The 25,146-nt window shown below is 31.0% G+C and overlaps 1 protein-coding gene across 5 annotated transcripts; it reads left to right on the top strand.

Moving 5' to 3' along the window:
• The first annotated feature begins 747 nt into the window (after window positions 1-747).
• ACR3 (ACT domain repeat 3) lies at window positions 748-8,070 on the top strand. Of its 5 annotated transcripts, none has more exons than XM_021428348.2 (10): window positions 748-1,022; window positions 1,566-1,684; window positions 2,572-2,684; window positions 3,237-3,349; window positions 3,645-3,693; window positions 3,799-3,913; window positions 4,208-4,275; window positions 4,955-5,572; window positions 6,124-6,219; window positions 7,554-8,070. In XM_021428348.2, the coding sequence occupies exons 4-10, from the start codon at window positions 3,279-3,281 to the stop codon at window positions 7,878-7,880; spliced, it is 1,344 nt and encodes a 447-aa protein (XP_021284023.1). In that variant the 5' UTR covers window positions 748-1,022; window positions 1,566-1,684; window positions 2,572-2,684; window positions 3,237-3,278; the 3' UTR covers window positions 7,881-8,070. The 5 variants fall into 5 exon arrangements, with proteins under 5 accessions (XP_021284023.1, XP_021284022.1, XP_021284019.1 ...); XM_021428347.2 differs by having other exon boundaries at window positions 749-1,022; window positions 3,648-3,693; window positions 6,124-6,228; XM_021428344.2 differs by having other exon boundaries at window positions 749-1,022; window positions 6,124-6,228.
• Window positions 8,071-25,146: the final 17,076 nt, after the last annotated feature.

The following is a 25,146-nucleotide window of genomic DNA, read 5'->3' as shown; positions in this document are numbered from 1 at the left end:
ATTTCATTTTGAAAATTTGGTTTTGTTGGCTACTATCATTTATAAAATTTAAAATAAAAATGATAACTATTATAAATTTTAGAATCTTTGAATAATCAAATCTACTAAAACAAAATAAATATAAATAATTAAATATATTAAGATGTACGATGTTTGATATATATAAACTACTTAAATTTAACTTAAGTGATAAAAATACAATTATAACCCGTAAATTTGAATAGAATAATATATTTAAATGTCGGTAACAAAACCAACTTCAAAAACTAAAAAAAAATCTGAACTTGATATTAATCTATTTAATTTTAAATTTAACTACATAAATAAGATAAAAAAATTACTGTGTACTCCTTAAATTTTGAAGAAAACACATTAATTACTATAGCTAATTTGAAAGTTTCTCTTTATTATTGATTTTAAAAAATAATTGTTAAAAAACTAATTCAATATATTAATTTTTTAAAAAAAATAAAAAGAAGCAGCTGCAAGGCATTTCAATAATGATTAGACCGTAACAATTTTTTGTTTTTTTCTTATTAAAGGGGGAAAAAAAAAGAACAAGCAGCAGGGAGCGCACGAGAGTGAAGTCATGGTCACGCGCACAAACTGAGAATGGGTTAACAACTATCCTGACACAAAATAGAAGGAGAAGGGTGTTTGGTCGCCGCGTCATTTCTGAGTAATTAACGAAATTATTAAATGTTAATCATTGGCTGCAATGACCCATATTTAAATCTCAACGCCACTCCATCGCCCATTTTCCCCTCAGCTGCTCTCATTACTCAGGAAAATAAAGATGGAATTTTTTGAGACAGAGAAAGAGAAAGCAAAGCAAAGCATGTTGTTGTGAAAGTGGTATTCCGACGTAGAAAAGCATAGCATACAAAACTAAATCTCTTTTTAAAACATTCATTCATTCACAGAAAAGAACAAAGCTTTTCTCTTCTTTGCTCGAAGAAGAAGAAGAAGAAGAAGAAGCAGCAGCAGCTAAGCTGTATAAACTTGTGAAGGGACTTTCAGAGGTAATATACATCTTTGCCTTTAAACATATCTCCTGACAGCTGTTCTCTACGTGTAATATGTATTTTCTTTTGGTTTTTCTGCATGATGAAGTTCTTATTTTAATTACCATATATATATATATATATATAATTGCATATTTGCCTGTTTTCCAGTTAAGTCATCTTATTTAAGAGTTGGATTTTTCAGTTGGAGTTTCCATTTATTCTTTCATGTTTCTTTTGAAATTAAGAAATTCTACACAATTCTCTTTGTTGGAACTTGGAAGTTGGATTATTTGTTTCTCCATGTTATTACGTCTGAGAATTCGCAGAATTCTTTCGAGATTCAGTGGCTTCTTCTTCTTCTTCTTCTTCTTTTGATAGAACTTGGATAAAGAAAATCAGCTCTCGTTGGTATGTTGTAGGATGGGTCTTGCAGCAGTTTCAGTTTTCAAGCTTTGACTGATTAATTGTTGATTTCTCTTTTTCTCTCTTTTGCTCAATGGTAATGACTGGTGACTCAAGAGTGATAAATATTTACCATTAAAGTTGAGTTTTCTACAGATTTTTTACCTGTAAACAACAATAACGGAACAACAGAATTAGATCAGACGGCGGTGATGCCGATTGTGAGGTCTTGTTTCAGAAGAACGGACTGTCGTGATATGGATGATAGGGAAAAGGTAACTGTTAAGAATCAAATCCTCGAGTCAATTCAAAGTCGTTTTGGTCTACTTTTGTTCTTAGCTTTTCCTTGCTAGCATTAATTCTGATCATAGACTGTCTCATGGTTGTGGGGCCCATAAGATGTGTCACCAAGGCAACCATAGAAAGCCCTACTATCTACTTTTTCACAGGGATTCAAAATGCACTCTCTCTCTCTGGGGTTGGCTCCCCTGCAAGGAAAAAGATACTTTGGTTTCCATTATGTTATTTAGTTTGTAGAGCAGTGGGATGCTTTGAATCCCTTTGTCTTTTCCATACCTTACCATAAAGGCCAATTTAGTGCAGTATTCCACTTGCTTGTTACTTATTCCAAGTTTTGAATCTTACAGGTACCCTTAATTATAAAAGTTCAGATAACTGTTGCAACCTGTGTTACCATCGATCAAGTTAAACATACTAAGCCAAAGCTTGAGAATTTCCTTCCTGTGTGTAGGAGTTGATGTAACAGTTCAAGTTAAACATAGTGGGCTTTCTCCTGTATTGGCTACTTTGTTACATAGCTTGGATTAAATTTTTTACATATCTCCTTTGCTTGGAATGAAAAATTATTAAGTACACCAAGTTCTGACACATGTAAAACAATGGAGGATAATCATGGAAAAAAGCACCTTTGTTATTTTGAACTTCTTATCAGTCATAAAGGTTTGTAAACCTTCAGCCTTTGTAACATATCGCAAAATATTGGCGAAAAAAGGCATTGTCCTAAGTCATCTTTCATGATCAATACATAGATAGAGGCCCTTATAATGATAATATATAGAGATTTTAATTTGTTTGCATCGCTAGGTTTTGCATAACAATGTATTGGCTTTATTTATTTATTTTTCCTGCGCTTTATTTACAGATATTTGCTGCTATAATGTGAACCTGATTTCAATCAATAAGGGCTTGCCACGTTGGGCAACCTTAACTGCAAGCTAAATCATCAAGAAGCCTTTCTTGTCTTCCTCAGAAACGGTAGTTCTCTCCCTCTCTTAGATAAAAATTTAAAAATATTGTCTATGATTGTAGCTTACAACTCTTTAGTTGCACCTACAATGCACTCAGTTTGATATGTGTAGAACTTATTAAGCTTTCTCAATTTCTTTTCTCATATTCAAAAAGTGTTTTGAGACTTTGGAATTGTTCTTAACTTTTAGTTTGATATCAAGTGTCGACAGATAACTGCGATTTAGATGGTCACTGTTCCATCCTTCTGGCCAAAAATCAGCTAATTCATGCAGGATGTTCACCTCCATCATTGTTGGATGGCTTGCAATACTTAATGCCCCTTTGTTCTTAAATTTCAACATATACTACATGTTCTTTGACTGGGATACTTTCAGTTTTAGGGGGTTTAATTAGGGATATGGAATATTTTCACGGGTTGCTAGCTGATAGACTAATCATAATATCTTGTATCTACTTGTTTAAAATTGAACACTAGTTTTGGGGGAGATGGCATGATAGATTTCTCCTTAAATAATTAATGTATATCACCTGGTGCTGAGCTTGTCTGCTGTGACGCAGAAAAAGAAACAACATCTGGTTTTTTGTGAAGCTGTGGTTTAAATGGCTAAAGTTTGTTGGCCATACTTTGATCCTGAGTATGAGAACCTGAGTGTCAGAATCAATCCTCCAAGGTTCCGTTTCTTTCTCTATATGCTTTTGTTAAATATTAGTTATCAATTTTTGTTCCAAAACAAGCAACTACATTCAACTACCTTGATGGTTGAGTCACTGTAGTTCTTGGGATTTACAGTTTGTTAAAATATGTACATTGACAATTTTATGCAACCCAAGTGTATTTTGGCTGTATAAGTTGTTTTTTCTTTTTTCTATTAAGAGGGCAGGCCACTGTATCAGAGACTTAGACACATTTTTGCAGGTCACATCTTTCTATAGTGTATAACTCTTTGATTCTCATACTTATTCCAGCAGGGTGTCTGTGGACAACACTAGTTGCAGAGACTGTACTGTAGTAAAGGTAAAATTCAATGCAAATAAAGTTTATGCCTCGCTGGCTGTTGAATTCACCTGGGAGCTGTCTAACATTCTTAGTGCCAACAGCTAATTCATTATGTACATTTAGGTTGACAGCGTGAATAAACCTGGAATACTTCTGGAAGTTGTGCAAATACTAACAGACCTCGACTTCATTATTACCAAAGCTTACGTCTCCTCTGATGGCGGATGGTTCATGGATGGTATCAATATACTAATATTTATCGATTTTTTATGTTAGGCTTTAGAGCTCAGTGCCTTTATTATGCTTGCAATAAATTTTCCCACAAAAGATCCTTACTTAACGGTAGAACAGAGTGCAGTTCCACTCTTGTTTTTATTTCTAAACACATCAGTTATGGATAACCATTAATTTGTACGGTTATATCAGGACAATATCCTTATGTCCCTCTCCTAATAATCTGCCACCCCACCCCACTCCCCTTCTTCCCCCTTAATACTGAGTGGGTATTGACATTTTTGTTCTTTGCAAACAGTGTTTCACGTCACTGATCAACAAGGGAAACAGATTACTGATGGAAAAACCATCGATTACATAGAGAGGGTATGCCCTGTCTTTTCTTCTCTAACTCATCTTCTTTTATGTACCAAAATTGCCCCAAAAATGCTTAGCTAGTAGAGTTTGAAATTTCCATTTGGGCTACAATCATACAGATACACAAGGGAACCAAGTGACAGAAGCTTTTGCTTAACCATTCTATTTCTGGATGATGAATTCTCCCTCTCTTTCCCCTCTTCATGAGGCCCACTGTTGCCTTAGTCATCCATAGCTCCTCCGTGTTGCTACTCTCATGTTCTGTATATTTATTTGTCCAACTTATATTTACTGGCAATTTTGTATTGATTAATGCAGAACTCGCAGGTACATGAATAAGTGGTAAGGATTGCCCAAAATGCTCCATATGGGCGTTTCCTCTTATTTCCCCTCATAACATTATGGAGTGAAGTATGAAGAGCATCATTCGCCATTTTATTTAAAGCCACAGCAATTGTTTAGATAGCACCTTCTTTCCTCATAAATAGTTGTCCCTTGCCTGTTATCATTCCCACTAGAGACGAATAAAAACAGAAAAGGGATTATAATAATTCATCAAACTTTAAAAAAAAAAAAAAGCAGAGAATAACTACCTCAGCAACTGTTTCCTGCCATTATTCTCCATGTCATGTTGAGTGCACTTTTTTATACTTGTATTACATCTTATATATACGTTTTCTTTCAACAGGCTCTAGGACCTAAGGGCCACACCACAGATGGGATGAAAAATTGCCCTGGCAAACGTGTTGGGGTGCACTGTGTTGGTAATCACACAGCAATTGAACTCATTGGGAGGGACAGGCCTGGTCTCTTATCAGAGATCTCTGCTGTCCTTGCCAATCTTCACTTTAATGTGGCTGCTGCAGAAGTATGGACACATAATAGACGAATTGCATGTGTGCTCTACGTCAATGATGATACCACCAGCCGTGCTGTGGGTGAACCAAACAGACTGTCTATTATGGAGGAGCAGCTTAAGCACATCCTGCGTGGTTGTGAGGATGATGACAAAGTGGCTCGTACCAGCTTCTCCATGGGATTCACACATATTGATCGGCGGCTTCACCAAATGCTGTTTGCTGATAGGGATTATGAAGGTGGTGGAGTGACAACTGAGGTTGACTATCCTCCTTCCTTCAAACCAAAGATCACGGTTGAGCGTTGTGAGGAGAAAGGGTACTCAGTTGTTAGTGTCCGGTGCAAAGATCGAGCTAAGCTGATGTTTGACATTGTCTGCACACTTACAGACATGCAATATGTAGTTTTTCATGCCAACATCTCATCCAATGGTCCCTATGCTTTACAGGTATGCAAGTCATTTGTCATAGCCTTTCAAAAGGAAAGAACCAAGCACTGCCTTCAGAAAAATCATTTTGCACTGTTTCTAAGTTGCCACCAGAAAAAAAAAAAGAAAGAAAGTAGGAAACAAAGATGGTTTATATGTTCAAATTGTAATATACATCACATTTATGAGTAAAAACTCCTTTATTCCATTTTTATACAACTTATCAATCAGTTATATACATTTGATAAGGCACCAGTTTGATTTAAAAGATTAATGACCTTTATAAAAGTGGGGTGCAATAAGGAGTCCGTAAAATGCCTCACTGTAATCGGCTGTTCATTTGTTTTGGGACAGTAAAATTTTGAAAAATTGGGGTTATCAAAAGAGTATCTAAGTAAACAGCTATCTTGACATGGCATTTAATATTGACACCACTTATGCTTCCATAGCACTCAGCCATTCATTGTAAACTTTCTATAGTCACATCCATCCTTTCATCACTCTGTTAACTCAAAATTGAATCAGACGGACCAAAATATGCATAAATGATCATAATGCCTTTCAAATTGTAGGAATATTTTATTCGCCACATGGATGGCTGCACACTCGATACTGAAGGTGAGAAAGAAAGGGTTATTAAATGTCTAGAAGCTGCAATTCACAGAAGAGTAAGTGAGGTAAGTAGTGTGACTAACTGAAACGTTCTGTTAATGTTTAGCCAGTATTATTGCATAAATAGAGACAATCTTCTGGTTTCTAGTTAAAAATTTTTGTTTCTAAATGGTTCTGCTGCACTGAATTCTCAATGTGAACTGTTAAATAGCTGTTGATGTTCCTCTAATGCAAATGTGTAGAATGTTTTTTAGTAGTCAGAAATTCTGTGCCATATGAGATGATTCATGAAAACAAAGGTCTTTCGTTGCTTAGAAAAAATATTTGCTAGCGTCTGGTTAGAGTAAGTCTCATCCATATCTGCTGTGGAGCTGCTGCATATCACACAAATTACTACTAGAACATGAAAAAGCTAGGGTCGTGACATCTTAAGATTTTACATTCAGTATTCAAGATGAATTCCAGGAACTACTCTCTTCTTTGCTATTGATGATTGTGTATGTGCTTCTCTGAAACTGTTTCCCATGACAGAGTATGAGGCACAACTTTTCCATAAGATGTTATGCTGAATGTTCTTTTCCTCAATACATAGTAAGGAGAAAAACATGATCCGCTTATTCCTTTAAGGATAGTCAAACTTTTACTATGAATTCATAAGTTTATTTTCTGCTTGGATGTTCCACCAATGAAAAATAACTGAGCTTCATAGAACAGCAAAAAAGTTTGTTTGAACAGGAAGCAAACTAAAGCATAAAACTGCAGCAAAGGAACTGATTGTCAGGACAAGCAAAATGCATGTTCGATGCAAGAGGGGTAAAACCAAACTTTTTAGACAATTTTAAATTAATCAGAAAAAGGGGACGGCAAATTGATGTGGCAAAGGTGCTTAACCAATAAAATCTTCCATTTAATAAACTATAATCCTTAGCTCATGCTTAACCAATAAAGCCTTCCTTTTAATAAACTGTAATCCTTAGTTCCTACTCTCCCTTTAATGCATATCTGGCAATTTGTGTGCCTTGACACTTTGCTTACAAATTTAGCGGTGCCTAAATGTTACATGGAATATGCAGGTCTCTAATTGAAGAAGTCAGCTTATATGAACTTCAATTATTTGTTTGCCTTGAAAATTCAACAAGCATAACAAGTTGATCAATGAAATGAGGAAAATAACTCTCCTCTTTTAATTTTAAATGACAGCTATTTTCTTTTTATTTACTGTCGGTTGTATTTCTTCATATTGATGAAACGAGAAGAAGTCATGAGATTGATGAATAACAATGTCTGCCTTTTGCGTTGACAAGTCCTTAGGACAACAAACAAAAGCTATTCTGTTTCTGATGAGAAACACCCGTTTTCTTGTCATCTAAGATGCATATAACGAATGCAGGGTTTAAGTCTGGAGCTCTGTGCAAAGGATAGAGTTGGCTTGTTGTCTGAGGTAACAAGGATTCTCCGAGAGAATGGATTGTCCGTTAGAAGAGCAGGGGTGTCAACAGTTGGGGAGCAAGCAGTGAATGTTTTCTATGTGAGGGATGCTTATGGGAATCCAGTAGATACAAAGACGATTGAAGCGCTTCGCAAAGAAATCGGACACACAATGATGCTTAATGTAAAGAAGGATCCAGCCAGTGCCAAAGCACCTGAGGCTGAGACTAGTGGATGGGCCAAAACAAGCTTCTTTTTTGGGAACTTGCTGGAAAAGTTCTTGGCTTGAGTGAAAAACAAAGGAAGTAGTATTATGTCCATGTATGGCTGTAATACAAACTCTGAACTGTATAGAATAATGCAAGCTTTTGCATACCAACTATGGGAAGGACTTGTTATCCCTGCTTTGTTTAAAAATAAAAGCTTGCAAATTGTGAAGCTTGGACTTTGGAAATTGAGTGCCTCTTTGCTTTTCTTTCTATCTTATTTTACGTCTTTTGGCAGCTTAATTTTCCTATATATATAGTTTATCTACCATGGACACACCAATAAATTGACTTTGAATGCTTCCTTGCTTAGTTTGATGGCTTTATCATACATTTGACTTGGAATGGATTTTGCAAGGCACAAGAGAAAAGTTTACTTGCAATTGAATTTATTCCATATATTTTTTTGTATTAAAATCAGGTAAGGAACAACTGTTGGATTTAATCGAATTGAAGAAGATCCCAATCTATGTGGCCATGACTGGAAATAACGTCCCATTAAAGATGTTTAACTTCTATATTAATATACTTATTAGAAATTGGCGAGACCTTGTAAATTACAACATCTAAAGGAATGTTCACGGCATCTTCTTCCTATTTTCCAGTTCATCGGAAGTGGTCTGGTCTTTTCAATAATATCATCAAACTTTCCAAACTGTTCCCGCAATTAAGTCTTTTCAATTTACAAAACATCGTAGAATAATCCACATGATAATTGTATTAGCTGTCATAATTCTGGCTTTCTTTTGAGCAAAGATTCAGTCCCTTGAATAAATTAAGCATAAAAATGAAAGAATTCATTCCTTGTATCAATAAATAAATAAATACAAACAAAAGCTAGTAATCTCTTATATTTTAATCTAAAGATTGAAACAATTTCCTAACGATTAATTCAATTACCATTAAAAGCATGCATAATTACATACAACCGGAAAAGCAAGATTTGTGTCCTTGCACTAATTACATGCTAATTATCAACATTTGAAAGCAACATTGGTGCGGCAGATAAGAATAAAAAGGACAGCCATAGGCGACAAGCTAGGGAGGAGTAGAACCTACGTTATCATAGCATAGGCATATATTATATACACGCCTATTGGCATTATTAACTTACTCAATAATGGACCGATTCTGCCCCAAACACCAAAAATTCATCAATGCTTGAAGTCAAGGCCTGCAAACTTAGGTCTATAATCTATTTGATTTTTAAGGGAATTTATTGTAATGTGTCCGAAGTTCACATTCAGAATTTGTGGAGATTCATTATAATCAGAGGCGAAAGGGGAGCAGATTTGAAATCTTTAGTTAAGATATACGCGGCATTTAGACTTGTGTATAGAAAAATTAAATAAATTTAACCTTAAGTATTTACAAATAATGTAGAAGTGAAAATCACTAATCTTGAAGAAAAAAACTTTGGTAGAAAAATAATTATATTATTTTCAAGAGAAAAACAAATATTTGAGATTCTAAGCAAATGGCCTAAATTGTTAGAATAGTTGGATATGACTATTTGGCAATTTGACTTTATTGCCTTTTCCTAATGTCTAATGGTGCTATTTATAATATAACTTTTCCCAATCATAAAACAATCGTATTTTTATTGTCTTTTATATAAAATAAATATTATATCTCTAGGAAGAACACCACTAATCTAAAGTCTTAGTGCAAGTAAAATAAAACAATATGTAAATATCTATACTCACTAATCAAGTCTACACGTTGTTACCATCAGTTCATCTAGCCTCATATTGCAGCGAATTAAGTTATTCACTGTGTTGTGCCATTCCTTGCGAAGCTCATCGTTATTGGACTCTAGTTGATCAATGTTGTCTTCAACATATTTAAAGTTGCTCCACACCTTGTGGTTGATAATCATCTCAAGGCGAGATACACAATTATCCAATATTTGCAAAATGTCTTTGGATTCGTAACGCTGGGCGGTATGTATGTGTCTAGTTTACATGATTGCAATGCTCATACTATTTTGAACTAAGGTGTTCAAGCGTGATATGGTCCACATACCAATTGATGTTATCTTCTTTTCAACACTCTTCTTTCCTTAACTAACTTTCATGATGACTTTGATTCAAAACAAATTTCCGCTTCCCTATTGATACCTTAAGGTTTGGAATTTTACCTTAAATCAATTTTCTCTAAAACTTAAGGTTTCCCTAAATATTCTTGGTTTTGCCAACCCAACTTTCCCAAACACACTTGGGTTTGACTAATCTATCACTCCACCTAAATCTTTCATAACTTTGAAACCACCTTTCCCTTGAAAAGGTGAGGCTTATCTTGTTAAACCTAGCTTTGATATCACTTTTCCTTGGAAAGATGAGGCTCTTCTTACTTAACCTAGCTCTAATATGACTTGTCACAAGCTTAGAATCTTTAGCCAAAATCCGTGCAGCGCTTAGATTTGTGTGTAGAAAGACTAAGCAAGCTTAATCTTAAATATTTACGAATAATGTGGAAGAGAAAATACTTAAACTTGAAGAAAAGACTTTAGGAAAAAATAATTATATTATTCTTTGGATACAAACAAACACTTAAGATTTTCAGCAAATAACCCAAATTGCTAAAATACTTAAATATGACTACTTGGCAATTTGACTCTATTACTTTTTCCTAATGCTTAAGAGTACTATTTATAATGTTGTTTTTCTTAATATTAAAACAACTCTACTTCTGGTTGTCTAATAAAACTAGATTAGTTAACAAGAGATTTAAATAAACTAAATGTTCTATTCTAAGTACAACACTACTTGCTTTTTTTTTTAATTATTGGGAGATAAGGGATTCGAACCGTGCTATTTAGATAGGGGGATAATGCTCCAACCAATGAGGCAAATGTTCGGGTACACAACACCACTGGCTTAAAGTCCTATTACAAGTAAAATAAAATAATAGGTCAAAATACCCAAGAGATCCTTGTACTCATACATTTTGTACAATTTAGTTTCTATACTTTAATTTGAAACAATTTAATCTCTCGATTTTAAAAATTACTCCAATTTAGTCCATCTCCCTAATGACATTCAATTTAGTTGTTAAATAAGATAAGTCAATGTTGACGTAACATATTTTCACTAACATGGCAACGTGGGCAAATGACATACTGCCATGTCACTGTAACATGCTGAAGTGGTAGTGTCACATCACCCTGACATGTTGATGTGGTAGTACCACATCACTTTTTGAGTTTGGATTATTGACATAACACTGCCATATCAACATGTCAGAGTGATGTAGCATGTTAAGAAGTTGCCATATGGCATACCAATAGACTACCATGTGGCATGTTAGGATGTTGCCAAGTCACTCTATTTTTCTCCAAAATATTATGTGTTTTTGTTTGAATTCGAACTCAAGACATCTAACAAATACACCAAAGTGCTTACCAACATACCTAAACCATTACTTTCTAATAATTTATTACTTTTATTATTTTTTTGTTTTCTATTTCTTTCTTAAAATTACATTGTTTTAGAGCCATCTTACACCCTCTAAAACCTTGGCTATAAGAGAGAGAGAGAAAAAATAAAGAGAGAAGTGAAAGAAAAAATGAAAAAAAAATGCTTTTATAAATAGGGTTTTTGATAGTATGAAAAGTTTTCAAAATGACGTAGTTTTAGGAAAAAATAAGAAACAAAAATAGAGAAAAAAAGTAATAAATTATTAGAAGCAAGGGCTTAAGCATGATGATAAGCACTTTGATGTATTTGTTAGAGGTCCAAGGTTCAAACCTTAATAAAAGCGCATATTATTTTTGAAAAGAAGATAATGACATGGTGCATAATAATTTGGATAAGAGAGTGATGTGGCATTACCATGTCACTTAGACATGATGACATGGCAGTGCAACATCAATAACAAGAACTCAAAAGGTGATGTGGCACTGCCATGCTAGCATGTTAAGAAGGTGATGTGGTAATACCACATTAGCATGCCATCTACCCACGCTAGTGAAAATGTGCCACGTCAATATTAACATCATCTTATTTAATGATTAAATTAGATGTCATTAGAAAAACAAGATTAAATCGGAGTAATTTCTAAAATTGAAGGACTACATTGCTTCAAATTGGAGTACATAGACTAAATTGAACAAATGTATGAGTTTAGGGACCTCTCAGGTATTTTGACCTAAAATAATATATAGATATCTATACATAAGAATTCTATCCCAAATCAAACTTTTTTTATCCGAGCAGTCCTTTTGTAGTTGGGCTTTCTGTGTAAATTTTCTTTGCGTGTAGCCTTTTTGTGCTTGATCCACAATCCTACGAGATTGGGTGGGATGACGTATCTATGGCCTAATGAAGTACGGTCTAATGGCTCATGTTCCTCAGGTCTACACATGTGTGGGGCATCTAGAGACCCTTAATCAATGGTGGCTCTATGTCGATTGTTGATAGGCTCCTAAGTGATGTCACCTCAAGCCCAATTTATGCCACTAGGCGTTGTGTGGCACCAGTGTGTGTTGCTGATCCAAACCTTCCATCCAGCTAGACTAGTTATAACATTGCAAACAATGACATTCTCCCACACTTAGTTTAGGCAACGCCTTTATTGCCTTGTTGTCTTTTTCCATCACAAGTTTTCAATGGGTTCTCTACAAGTGCCGTGGGTTCATTTGAGGCAATCCCCAATTGGTTGTTTCAAAAGAACTTCCAAGTTGAGATGCGTTTTACTATGTGGATATCTAGGTCGCGGCTAACCTGTGATATCTAAGTACACCGCTCCCATTTGCACAATGGCTCTATTTGTGGCACATATAGGACATAAGGGGTTTGAACTTGAGACTTGGACTATTAATCCAGTGTCAATTCAAATTATTTAGTCCAAAAGTCACGTTGTGCAACTTTTTAGTATTTGTCAACTACATGTGCAACTCTTTAATTAAGACCTTTAACAACTTCTGTCAATTGCCATTGTTGCTGCAACATAGCTACCAGCAATTCATCTAGCCTCACATTGTGGTTGTTTAAGTTGTTCATCGTGTTATGCCATTCCTTGTGAAGCTCATCACTATTGGACTTTAACTGATCAATGCTATCTTCGAAATATTTGAAGTTGCTCCACAACTCATGGGTGATAATGGTCTCAAGGCTAGATACGTGATTATCTAGTGCTTGCAAAATGTCCTCAAAGTCATAACGTTGTGCAGCATGTGTGTGCATAGTTTCCATGTTTGCAATAGTCATACCATCTTGAACCAAGGCACTCAAGTGTGATATGGTCTGGTCACTAATTGATGTTATCTCCTTTTCAAAACTCTTCCCTTTTTCACTAACTTTTCCGTAACTTAGATTCAAAATAAATTTTTGTTTCCTTATTTGCACTTAAGGTTTAGAATTTTACCTTAAATCGATTTTCTTTGAAACTTAGGACTTTTTCAAATATTCTTAGCTTTGTTGACCCTAGCTTTTCCAAACAGTTAGGTTTGACTAACCTATAACTCTACCTGAATTTTTTCCTAACTTTGATACCATCTTTGCTTTGAAAATGTGGGACTCGTTTAGCCTAACCTAGCTTTAATATCATATTTTTCTTGAAAAAAATAAGGTTTATCTTGCCAAACCTAAATCTGATACTACTTGTTACGAGCTTGGAATTTTTAGCCAAGATCTATATAGCACTTAGATTTGTGTATAAAAAGACTAAAGAAGCCTAACCTTATATATTTGTGAATAATGCAAAAGTGAAAATAACTAAACTTGAAGAAAAGAGTTTGAGGGAAAATAATTACATTATACCTAAAAGAAAAACAAATATCTAAAATTCTAAGCAAATAACCTAAATTGCTAGAATACTTGAATATGACTACTTAACAATTTTACTTTATTACCTTTCCTTAATGCCTAAGAGTGCTATTTACAATATAAATTTTCTCAATCCTAAAACAACTCTACTTCTAGTTGTCTAATAGAATTAAAGTAGTTAATAAGAGGTTTAAATAAAATAAATGCTCTATCCTAAGTAAAACACCACTAGACTAAAGTCATAGTGCAAGTAAAATAAAATAATATAGAGATATTTATACACTTCTAACCTTAATCAAACTCCTTTTATGCGAGCAGTCTTCTTATAGTTGGGCTCTCTATGTAAATCTTCCTTGCATTAAAGCCATTAAATCTTGCGAGATTGGGTAGCACGTCGTATCTATGGCCTAATGAAGTGCGGTATAATGGCTCATGGCCTTCGAGTCTACATGTGTGTGAGGTGTTTAGAAACCTTTAATCAATGGTGGTCCGATACTAGTTGTCGATGGCCCTCAAGTGATGTCACCTTAGGCTCAATTTGTGCTCCTAGGCATTATGTGACACAAGTGTGTGTTGCTAGTTTAAGCCCTCCATCAAGCTAGACTAGTTATAGGATTGTGGATAGTGAAAAGGGGTCCTCACTCCAAAAAAAATTTATAACATACTTTTAATTTTTTGAAATTTTATAATTTTTCCCTTATATTAATTTTAGAACATATCCTTATTTTTTGAAAATTTATCATTTTATAATTTTGTCTCTTATTTTATAATTTTCATAACATGCCAACATGTAATTTGAATTTGTGTTTATCTTGTATGGGAGTTGTTAGAGATATAAATGACCTCTCAAAACCTTTATAGCTTAAGTTTCAAGACATACTAAATGCAATTCAATTTTTATCACTAGAAAGTGTCTCCAACAATTGAGAAAAAATGGATGGGAACCTTTGCTCCTGTAAGTGAAGCAGTTTTGTGAGAAATATGAAATTGAGATTCCTCACATGGGAGTTAGATATAAATTAGGTAAAAATCGTCTTCAAAGGGATCATACCACAATTTAACACCATTGTCGAGTTAACTTGTTTCTGGCTACTATTAACTCATTATTGTGAGAATTGGATTCTAGATTTAATAAGAATGTTATGGAGTTACTCACGTTTGGTACTCAAAATGATTTCGAATCGTTTGATGTTGAAAGTATTTGTAACCTCACAAATAAATATTATCCTCGTGACTTTACTGAGCATCATAAAATGCATTTAGCCATCAATTGAATCTATTCAAGATTGACATTCTTCATAATTAGGCTTTGAAAAATGTATCTACACTTTCTAAGCTATATCAAGTGTTAAAAAAAACCAGAATATCAAAAGTTTACATCTCTATTGACAAATTGATCTAACTTGTCTTGATTCTTCCAGTTTTTATTGTAACATTAGAGCGTGCATTTTCTGCTATGAAACTTGTTAAGAATGAGTTTTATGATAGAATTTTCAAATGATTTTTTAAAAAAATCCGTTGATCATTTTCATTGAAAAAGAAATCATTCGAGACATTGACATTGATTTAATAATAGATGCCTTCAACTATATGAATGACAATCAAGCTTAATTAAAGATGCCCAATCTTAGTATGCAATATTTGTTAAAAAATGTCTTTATTTTGTACTTATTACATAGTTAGAGTTATTTGTGTAATTTTCATATGAATTTTTTCCATCTAAATTACTTCATGTTTTTATCAAATATTGAATTTTTAGTATGATTATTTTATAGACATTATCTTTACCTCTTAAATATGAAATTATAGTTTTACCACTAATTATAATATATATATATATATATGTAGACTGATCCTTGGGTTGTAAAACAGAAAAAGTTTCTTGATTTTGTCCACATTTATAATCAAATTTATGAAACAATTAAGACTTGATTGGTTATTTGATCAACTTGCCCTTCCTTCAATAAACTTTTCTAAATGTTGAAGAAACCCTCGTAGAATAAAATTGAACCATTTATATGAAATCGAGAAGGAAACTAATTGGAGCAGTGATCAATCTATACTGAGAAAAGAGTAAAAAGGGCTTTGGTCGGTATGAAAGGATCAGTTCGTTTTGGATGCTTGCAGTTTTGTCGTTTCTTAATACAACCTCAAATTGAAAAGCAAAGCAATGCAATGTAGTGCAGTGGTGTCAAATGTCAATCATGTCTCTCTCGTTTTATCTGGGGATTGATGTTTAAAGAAATTTATAATCATATTCAATTAAACCAATAACAGACAATTAAGCTATGATCGGTACATCGACATAACGTTATTTAACTTTGATTAAACCAAAAAATATAAAATTAATTGAATTAAATTCAAACATAAATTAGCCCACGCTAATGACAAAACGAAATGATGAATTCGTTTTGAAAATTTGCAATTCTGTCCACAATTTTAGTAAATTGAAAAACTAGAACGGAAAATGAGTAATATGATAGTGTAGGATCAATCATGCTCCCTCTCATTTGATGTTCCACATCAAACCCCATGCATGGAGAGAATGCACCTAGACAAAATTGAGTGTCAAATTCATGAGCAGCTCTCGTGGGGGGTTTGGATATGGATATGGTTCAATATTGGATTGAAAAGGCAAAGGTTTTGGTGGAAGATTACATGATTTGATACATATATACATATATATATATATATAAAGAAAATAAAAGCAAAGAAAAACAAATGAAAAAGAGTGAGTAAAGTTTTAACAAAGATCTGAAGTGCATATCCACCATGCCACCAACAGAGCATGATTTAGATTAGGGCCCCACCATACATTGCTAAAATAAAAGTCATTGTCCACATTAATATTTTGCTAAACTAATCTTTGTTTTATTATTCTTAGATAATTTGCTTAATCACAACAAGAATAAGGATAATTGTAATTCGAATTTATTGTCAGTGGCCGACTATTAATAAAATGATAATAAATTTTTTCATTGATTATTTTATTTTTATTTCTCAGGTTCTTTTTTTATATATAATTTTATTATAATAGAATCAAATAATGGAAAAGTATTTCTTTTACATCATTATTCACTTATCAATTTGTAATCTCAATCTTTTTATTCATATAAAATATAATGAATGCCGATTTACGTAATTGATTATTTATATTTATAAAAGAGGATGAAATTTTGCTTTTTTGTTTATAAATGTGAGAAAAAAAATAAAGGAAAAATGGTCGTTGTCATACATAATTCAAACAACCCTTAATGTAATCACGGATGTTTAGTCTTGTCACAAACCTTAATAAAGATGCGTCCTTACGAATCTTGATGTGCTATGTTATAATTATAAGCAATTAAATTGGTTTAGCAATCAACATTTGTACTTTTAATTGCTAGTTAAGAAGGAGAAAGATAACACAGAAAGAGTTAAGTTAGTAGTACTTATGAGAGCAAAAGAGAGCCAACACGAAATAAAAGAGTGAAAAGAGACTTATTTCGCCTATTAAATTCATAAATAATAAACTTATTAATTTAGAAAAATCAAAATTTGGTAACAATATATGTATGAATATTTATTAGTTTATAGTCCAAGAGTTCAAACTAGGTCAGACAGTGGAAACAGAACAATTGGCCCAATAGGTTAGACATAAAAATGTAATTTGATTTGAATTCTTACATTTGATTATATATATTTAAATTTGATTGTAGATTAAATTGGAATAAAATTTGAATTTAATCCATTCAAATTAAATCCCTAAGCATTTGGTTGTAGATAGAGGTTATTAGGTTATAAATAAGCCGTTTACTTTATTTGTAAATATATAATCTTAAATGAGATATTCTTACTTTATTAATATTTTTTTCCCATAGATGTTCTTTTAGGTTATATTTCACAATACGTTATCAGTACAATTCTTTCACAATACATTATTAGCATGATTCTTTATCTCTTAAGTTTTAGTATCATTTAGTTTTCATCATCATCTTAAAGTCGAAGTTCTATTTCTTGAAGTTTTAAAAGGATTTAAATAATTAGTCTTTTATTTTTTGTTTTAGCAAATCAAAGAGTGACTTGATATCTTTTCTGTATTTTCATTTCTTGAAAATCAACCTTAATAATAATTTTTCTATCATATAGTATTTATCATATTGTGTCCATTGATTTATTAAATCAGGTTGAGCATGAAAACATATATAATTATATATGATATTTTTGTTCTAATTTGGTGTATGATGTTCTCAATATATAATTTTTTTTTGTTGAATTTCGACTATGATTTTGCTCAACGTATGTAAATCTACCTTTGGTTCTACGAGATTTTGTATAAGATTTTTGAATTGAACATATGAAATTAATTTGTATAATATATGATTTTTTATGATATCTATTTTTATAATAAGTGAAAAATACAATACTTTGGGTAATTTGAAGTACGCCTTATTTTGGATTTCATGTCTTTTTGTGGTTAAGCAAAATAACGAGCTACGAATAAAAAATTATTAACTTATTCTATTTTTCTGAAATGAATGTGACATAATTTAATAGTTATGGTCATGGACGTGGAAGAGTTCGTCATAATAATTGCAATCATGGTGGTTACACTGATCATTATTCTAAGAATATATTTAACTATTAGAAGTGGATGGATACTGAAGCAAAAGGGAAGGGAGAGGAAACCTCCTAAAAATTTAGAATTTTTATAGCATACTTTTTTTTTTGAAATTTTATAATTTTTCTCCTACAATAATTTTATAACATATACTTATATTTTGGAATTTTGTATCTTACCCTTACAATAATTTTAAAATTTTACCTCTCATTTTATAATTTTTATAACATACCAATATATCATTTGAATTTGTGTTTATCTTGCATGGCCATTGTTGGAGATATAAATGATCTCTCAAAACCTTTAAAACTTAAGTATCAAGACATACTAAATACAATTCGTTTAGTATCACTAAAACGCATCTCCAACAATTAAGAAAAAATGGAAAGAAACTTTTGCTTGTGTTAGGGAAAAAGTATTGTGAGAAATATGAAATAGATATTCCTAACATGGGGCTAATATAAATTAGGTAAAGATTATTTTTAAAAGGATCATGCCATAATTAGACACCATTGTTGAGTTGACTTGTTTTTGGCTGCTATTGACTCACTTTTACAAAAATTAGATTCTAGATTTACTGAGAATGTGGTGAAGTTGCTCACTTTTGGCGCATCTTTCAACCCTCAAAGTGATTTTGAATTGTTTGATGTTGAAAGTATTCGCGACCTTGCAAATAAATATTATCCTAATGACTTTTCTAAGCATGATAAAATGCATCTAAGCGATCAATTGGATCTATTCAAGCTTGACATTCTTCATAACCAGACTATGAAAAATGTATCTACACTTTTTGAGTTATATCAAGTATTGAGGAAGATGAAAATATCAAAAGTTTACGCCCCTATTGACAAATTGATCCTACTTATCTTGACTTTTTCTGTTTCCACTAAAACGTTAGAGTGTGCATTTTTAGTTATAAAACTCATTAAGAACTAGACTCGAGATAGAATATCAAATGATTTTCTTAGAAATTCGTTGATCATTTCTCATTGAAGAGAAAATCATTCGAAACTTTGACATTGATTTAAGGACAGATGCCTTCAACTCTATGAAAGACCATCTAGCTCAATTAAAGATGCCTAATCTTAACATGCAATAATTGTTAAAAAATGTCTTTACTTTCTACTTAACACATAGTTGGAGTTGTGTGTATAATTTTCATATGAATTTTTTCCGTCTAAGTTACTTTATGTTTTTGTCAAATATTGAACTTCTAGTATGACTATTTTATAGACATTGTTTTCGCCTCTTAAACATGAAATCTTGACTTCACTACTGGATGGATATCTCTACCCACTAAAAGTGCATAGATAATTTTACTCACTAGAAATAGATGGATAATTTTACCTACCAGGAATGTATAAAAGTAGATGGATATTTTACCCAGCAAAGGTGGATGGATACCTTTATCCACTAGAAGCAGATGGCTACCTTTATCAATCAAGGGTGAATGAATATTTTTACCCACTAGGAGTGAATCAATACATTTATCAACCAAAAGTAGATAGATACATTTACTAATTAAAAGTAAGTGGATATCTTTACCCACTAGAAATGGATGCGTAATGAAGAGATACAAGAAAAGAACAAAATTGGATAGAATAAAAAGAATATAGAAAATGGCTATCATCAATTTGGCATGAAAGGCCATTGGTCTCATACTTGTTATACGTCGAAACATCTTATTGAACTTTATCAAGCATTACTGAAAGCTAAAAGAAAAAAATATCTAAATAAATTTTGTTTGAGTTGATTTTAACCATGGGCAAGTTGATATAACACATATAAATATTTTTTCTTATCTACCTAAAAGAGGAATTGAACTTGTGATTAATGATTAAAATATATAAGAGTGAAATTTCTTAACTAATTTATTGTTATGTTTTAGTATAATTTTATCATGAAAATGTTTTTATATGTTCTCATTATATTTAAATGACATGTTTTTATTTTATGTTTTAATAGTAAATTATATATCTAATGTTATTTGATATTAACTTGCAAATTTATTGCTTTATATGCATTTTATTTTATTGGGGGAAAATATGAATATTCATTTGGATTGTATTACACAAATATTAAAATGATTGAAATTCATGCTAAAGTAAACAAGAAGTTTACTAATGATTTAATATTTGGCATGATCAATTGGACCACCCTAGATCAATAATGATACAAAAAATTATTAAAAATTCATGTGATCATTCATTGAAAAGCTAGAAGATTTTTCAATTTGATGAATTCTTATGTATTGCTTGCTATTAAGGTAAATTAATTATACGGCTATCACTTGTCTAAATCATTCGTTTGCAAGCGCATATTCTTGATTATGCAATTAAGACTATTTGTTTTGACAATGCTGGTGAATTTACATATCAAGCCTTTAATGAATATTGCATATTAGTTGAAATAATTGTTGAATAGATTACTCATGTTCATACACAAAATGTTCTAGCAGAATTATTTATTGAACATTTTCAACTAATTGCAAAGCAATTGCTTATGAAAACTAAACTCCCCATTTTGTTTGGTGACGTGCCATTTTGTATATAGCAGCACATGTACACATCATGCCAACAAGTTATGATAAATTCTCTCTTATACAATTAGTTTATGGTCAGAAATTAAATAATTTTCATTTAAAACTTTTTGGATGGGTGGAATATATCTCAATTACTTCCCCACAATGCACAAAAGAAGTTAGGAATATATATTGGATACAAATCTCTATCTATAATTAAATATCTAGAATCATTAATAAAAGATTTATTCACAGTAAAGTTTGCCAATTATTATTAATAAAATATCTAAAAGCATATTTTCTAACATTAAGGGGAGAAAATAAGTAATTGGAAAAAAAATTCTTAGAATGCATTATCATTATTTAGTTTTGATCTTCACATAAATCAATGAGAATTTAAATTTTAAAAGATAATTCATTTACAAAATACAGCAAATCAGTTATCAGTCATATTTATTGACCTAAAGAAAATAACCAAATATCACATATCAACTACAAATACTCTTATTAAATTGATGCTCCAATAAGACAAGGCATGTTAAAAATGTGAAAAACCAATCGATTCCAAAGGTAAAATCCTTAGAAAAAAAAGGAGTAAAGATACAAGATGGTCAAAAAGAGGAAATAGAAACTACAAAAGAGATCACTGTCATAATTGATAAAATTTCATAAGAAATTCAGATACCTAAAATCATTGAAAATGAAAAGATCCCAATAGATTATGTCATGATGGGAAAAGATAGAATCATAATGAAATAAATATTGACGATATTTTTGCAAATAATGCAAAGTTCAATATTATGAAAAAAAAATGAAGATATTGAACCTACATCTATGGAAAAAAATAAACATAGAAATTATTGGCTAATATGGATAGATGCAATCAAGGTGGAATTGAAGTCACTTGCAAAATATGAAATTTTTGAACTTCTAGTCCATACAACAAATAGTGTAAAACTAATGGGATTTGAATAAGTATTTGTATGAAAACAAAGCGAGAAAAATAAGATTGTGAGATACAAAGCACAGTTTGTCACATAAGGTTTTATCCAAATACCTCATATCGATTATGAAGTGACATATTCTGTTGAGGTGGATGCAATTATATTTCTATATTTCATTAGTCTAGCAATATATGAGAAGTTTGAAATGCGTCTAATGAATGTAGCTGCAACTTATTTATATAGCTCACTTGATATCGATATCTATACGAAAATCCTTAAAGAATTTAAGCTGCCCGAAGCACATAATTTTCAAAAAATTTATTCGATCAAATTAAATAAATATTTATACGGATTAAAAGCAATTTAGATGCATGTAGTATAATTGCCTTAATGAATCACCTTAGTGAATATTTGTTATAAAAAGGATGTAAGATGATCCTATATGCCCCTGTGTTTTTGAAAAAAAAAGATTTACATGTGAATTTGTCATAATTACTATTTATGTTGATGACTTGACTATTATTGAAACTCTTGAAAAGTTATCAAAAGTTGTAGATTTCTTAAAGAAAAAATTTGAAATGAAAGACCTTAGAAAAATAAAGTTTTACTTGGGTCTTTAGATTAAGATATTAACTAATAAAATTTTTATCCATCATTCAAATTATATAGAAAAAGTGCTAAAACGATTGTATATAAAACACATCTAATGAATTCATCAATAGTTGTAAGGTCACTAAATGTGAAAAAAGACCATTTATAATCTCGTGAGGATGATGAACTTCTTGGTCCTAAAGTACCATATCTTAGTACAATTAGAATATTAATGTATCTTGCTAGCAATACATAAGTTGATATAGCATTTGTTGTAAATTTGTCAGCAAGATATAGTTCGTTTTCAATTCAAAGATATTGAAATAGAATTAAACATATATTTTGATATCTATGAGGAACAATGGACATGGGCTTACATTACTTAAATGTATTCAAAGTTAGATTTAATTGGTTATGTGGATATAAGATATTTATCTAATCCACATAAAGCTTGATCATAAACATGTTATTTATTTATGTATGGAGACATGACTATTTCATAGCATTCTGTAAAACAAACTATAGTTGTTATTTCTTCTAATTGTGAAAAATTTTAACAATTCATGAGATAAGTCATAAATATGTTTGGTTAAGATTTATAACTCAACATTTTGATATATGTATGACTTGTCAACCAAGAAAAAAATTTCAACAATATTATATGAGGATAATATCGCTTGCATAACCCAGTTAAAGAAAGAATACATTCAAAACAATAAAATAAAATATATTTCACAAAAAAATCTTCTTTACTCATACATGATCTCCAAGAAAAATGTGATATTAGTGTTCAACAAATTTGTTTAAGTGACAATCTAATGGATTTATTCACCAAAGTACTTCCGATTGCAACATTTAAAAAGTTGGTATAAAAGATTAGAATGCATCATTTTAAATATCTTAAATAATGACATTGAAATACACATTGTATTATTTTTCTTCATCAAGGTTTTTTCTATCAGCTTTTTTGGTAAATTTTTTAATGAAGCAGTATTTTAAGTGTATTCTTAAAAAGAATTATATATTTTTTTTCCTTTACTGAAATTTTTTATTATAAAGTTTTTTTTAGTAAGATTTTAACGAGACATATTTTTAATGCAATGTATATTCAAGAAAGAGTGTTATGAATATATGTGTGAATGTCTGTTATATCATGACCTAAGAATTTAGACCATACCAGACCATATAGTCGAGACAGGCCAAATAGGCCAATAAGCCAAACATAAAAGTATAATTTGATTTAAACTCTTATACTTGATTATGCATATATTTGGTTGTAGATTAGATTAGAATAAAATTTGGATTTAATCCATTCAAAACAAATCTCTTGTAATTATCTTTTATCTTGTAAATTCTATTTAAATGAGGTTATCAACTTATAAATAGGCTTCTTACTTTATTTGTAAATATATACTCTTAAATAAGATCTTTTTGCTTTATTAATACTTTTATCTCATAAATATTATTTTAAGTTATATTTCACAGCTATATTAAATTTATTGCTCCCTCAATTGTTAGAAAATTAAAAAACAAAGGGCTAAAATTCTAAAAAAAAATTTATATTAGTGAGATTACAATGGGATTGTTACTTTTTTTTGTAATGAAATACATTTTATTATACCAATAAAATAATTCCATATATTTTTAGTTCTTGTTTAGAAAATTGAAAAAAAAAATAAAGAGACAAAATGACTTTGAAGAATATTTTTTAACTTAAGGATCTTAAATAATATTAAAAGAAAAAAACACTTATATATACAATTGACATATTACAACATAAATAAATTTCTTTTTCTAACTAACACTTGTTTGGTTTCAAATTTGATCATTTCCAGCATAATAATTTCGATAGAAACTCATTTTAAAAACAAAAAACATCACAACAACAATTTATTTAATCATTAATATACTTCACATTCACATGCCCATAAATTTCACACATGTGGACTTGCACCAATTAATGGGACCCCACCATAACCCATGCACCTAGGTTTAACTTTATTAATTTTCAATTCATTAGACACTTTCAAAATGTTGTATAAATAAAGAAAAGATCTCATAAATTTTAATCTAAATTTTAGATAAATTTATTAAATTTTCAAATTGATACTTCGTTTTTTAAAAAATATATTCTGTTAGGAGCTTAAGTTTAATCATTAATCAATTATTAATATTTTTATTAATTTAATGATACAATAATATTAATAAAATAATTTTACTTTTTAATAATTTTAAAAATTATTATTATATTATTTCTATAAAAGAAATTAAAGGAGCACTAAATCCGAGAGAGAGAGAGAAGGAAGCACCTCTCTTGGGGCGGATCAGATTTGGTAGTACTTCTTCTTAATATTTTTTTTAATTTTTTTAAAAGTTTATATAATAATAATTTTTAAAATTAAAAAAATAATATTTTTATATTTTTTATTAACAGTATTTAAATTTTTTTAAAAGATTTTATTGTTAATTTTAATAAACTTACGTGGAATTGAACCTTAAAATTAAAGCAATACACTTGTTATTCTTGATTGCTGTTCGGTGCGGCTTTGGTTTTAAACAAAAAACGAACCTTCTACATTAACCTCAAACTTTCCACCCCGCCTTTTTTTTTTTTATTTATCAAAATTCCTTTGTTAATTTCATTAATCAAAGTTCTCCTAATTTGTTTACTTGAAAAAAATAAAGAAAAAAAAAAACTCTTTTTGACTTGATTCCTTTCGTTATGAACCCTGATGATCAATGTTCAATCATAGAAAATCTATGGGTCAGTAAGGGGTCCCACTCTTTTTATGTCACATCGGTAGTCGATTTCTGACACGTGGCACCTTGAACGTGGCCAAGTCTCTTCCCGTACGTTTCTCCCTC

The sequence above is a fragment of the Theobroma umbraticum genome, unplaced genomic scaffold (genome assembly GCF_002168275.2).
Source record: "Theobroma umbraticum cultivar Fairchild unplaced genomic scaffold, ASM216827v3 scaffold_51.0, whole genome shotgun sequence".
Lineage (NCBI taxonomy): Eukaryota > Viridiplantae > Streptophyta > Magnoliopsida > Malvales > Malvaceae > Theobroma > Theobroma umbraticum.
Note: the sequence above shows the minus strand (reverse complement) of the source record. Positions and strands in the feature narration are given on the sequence as shown.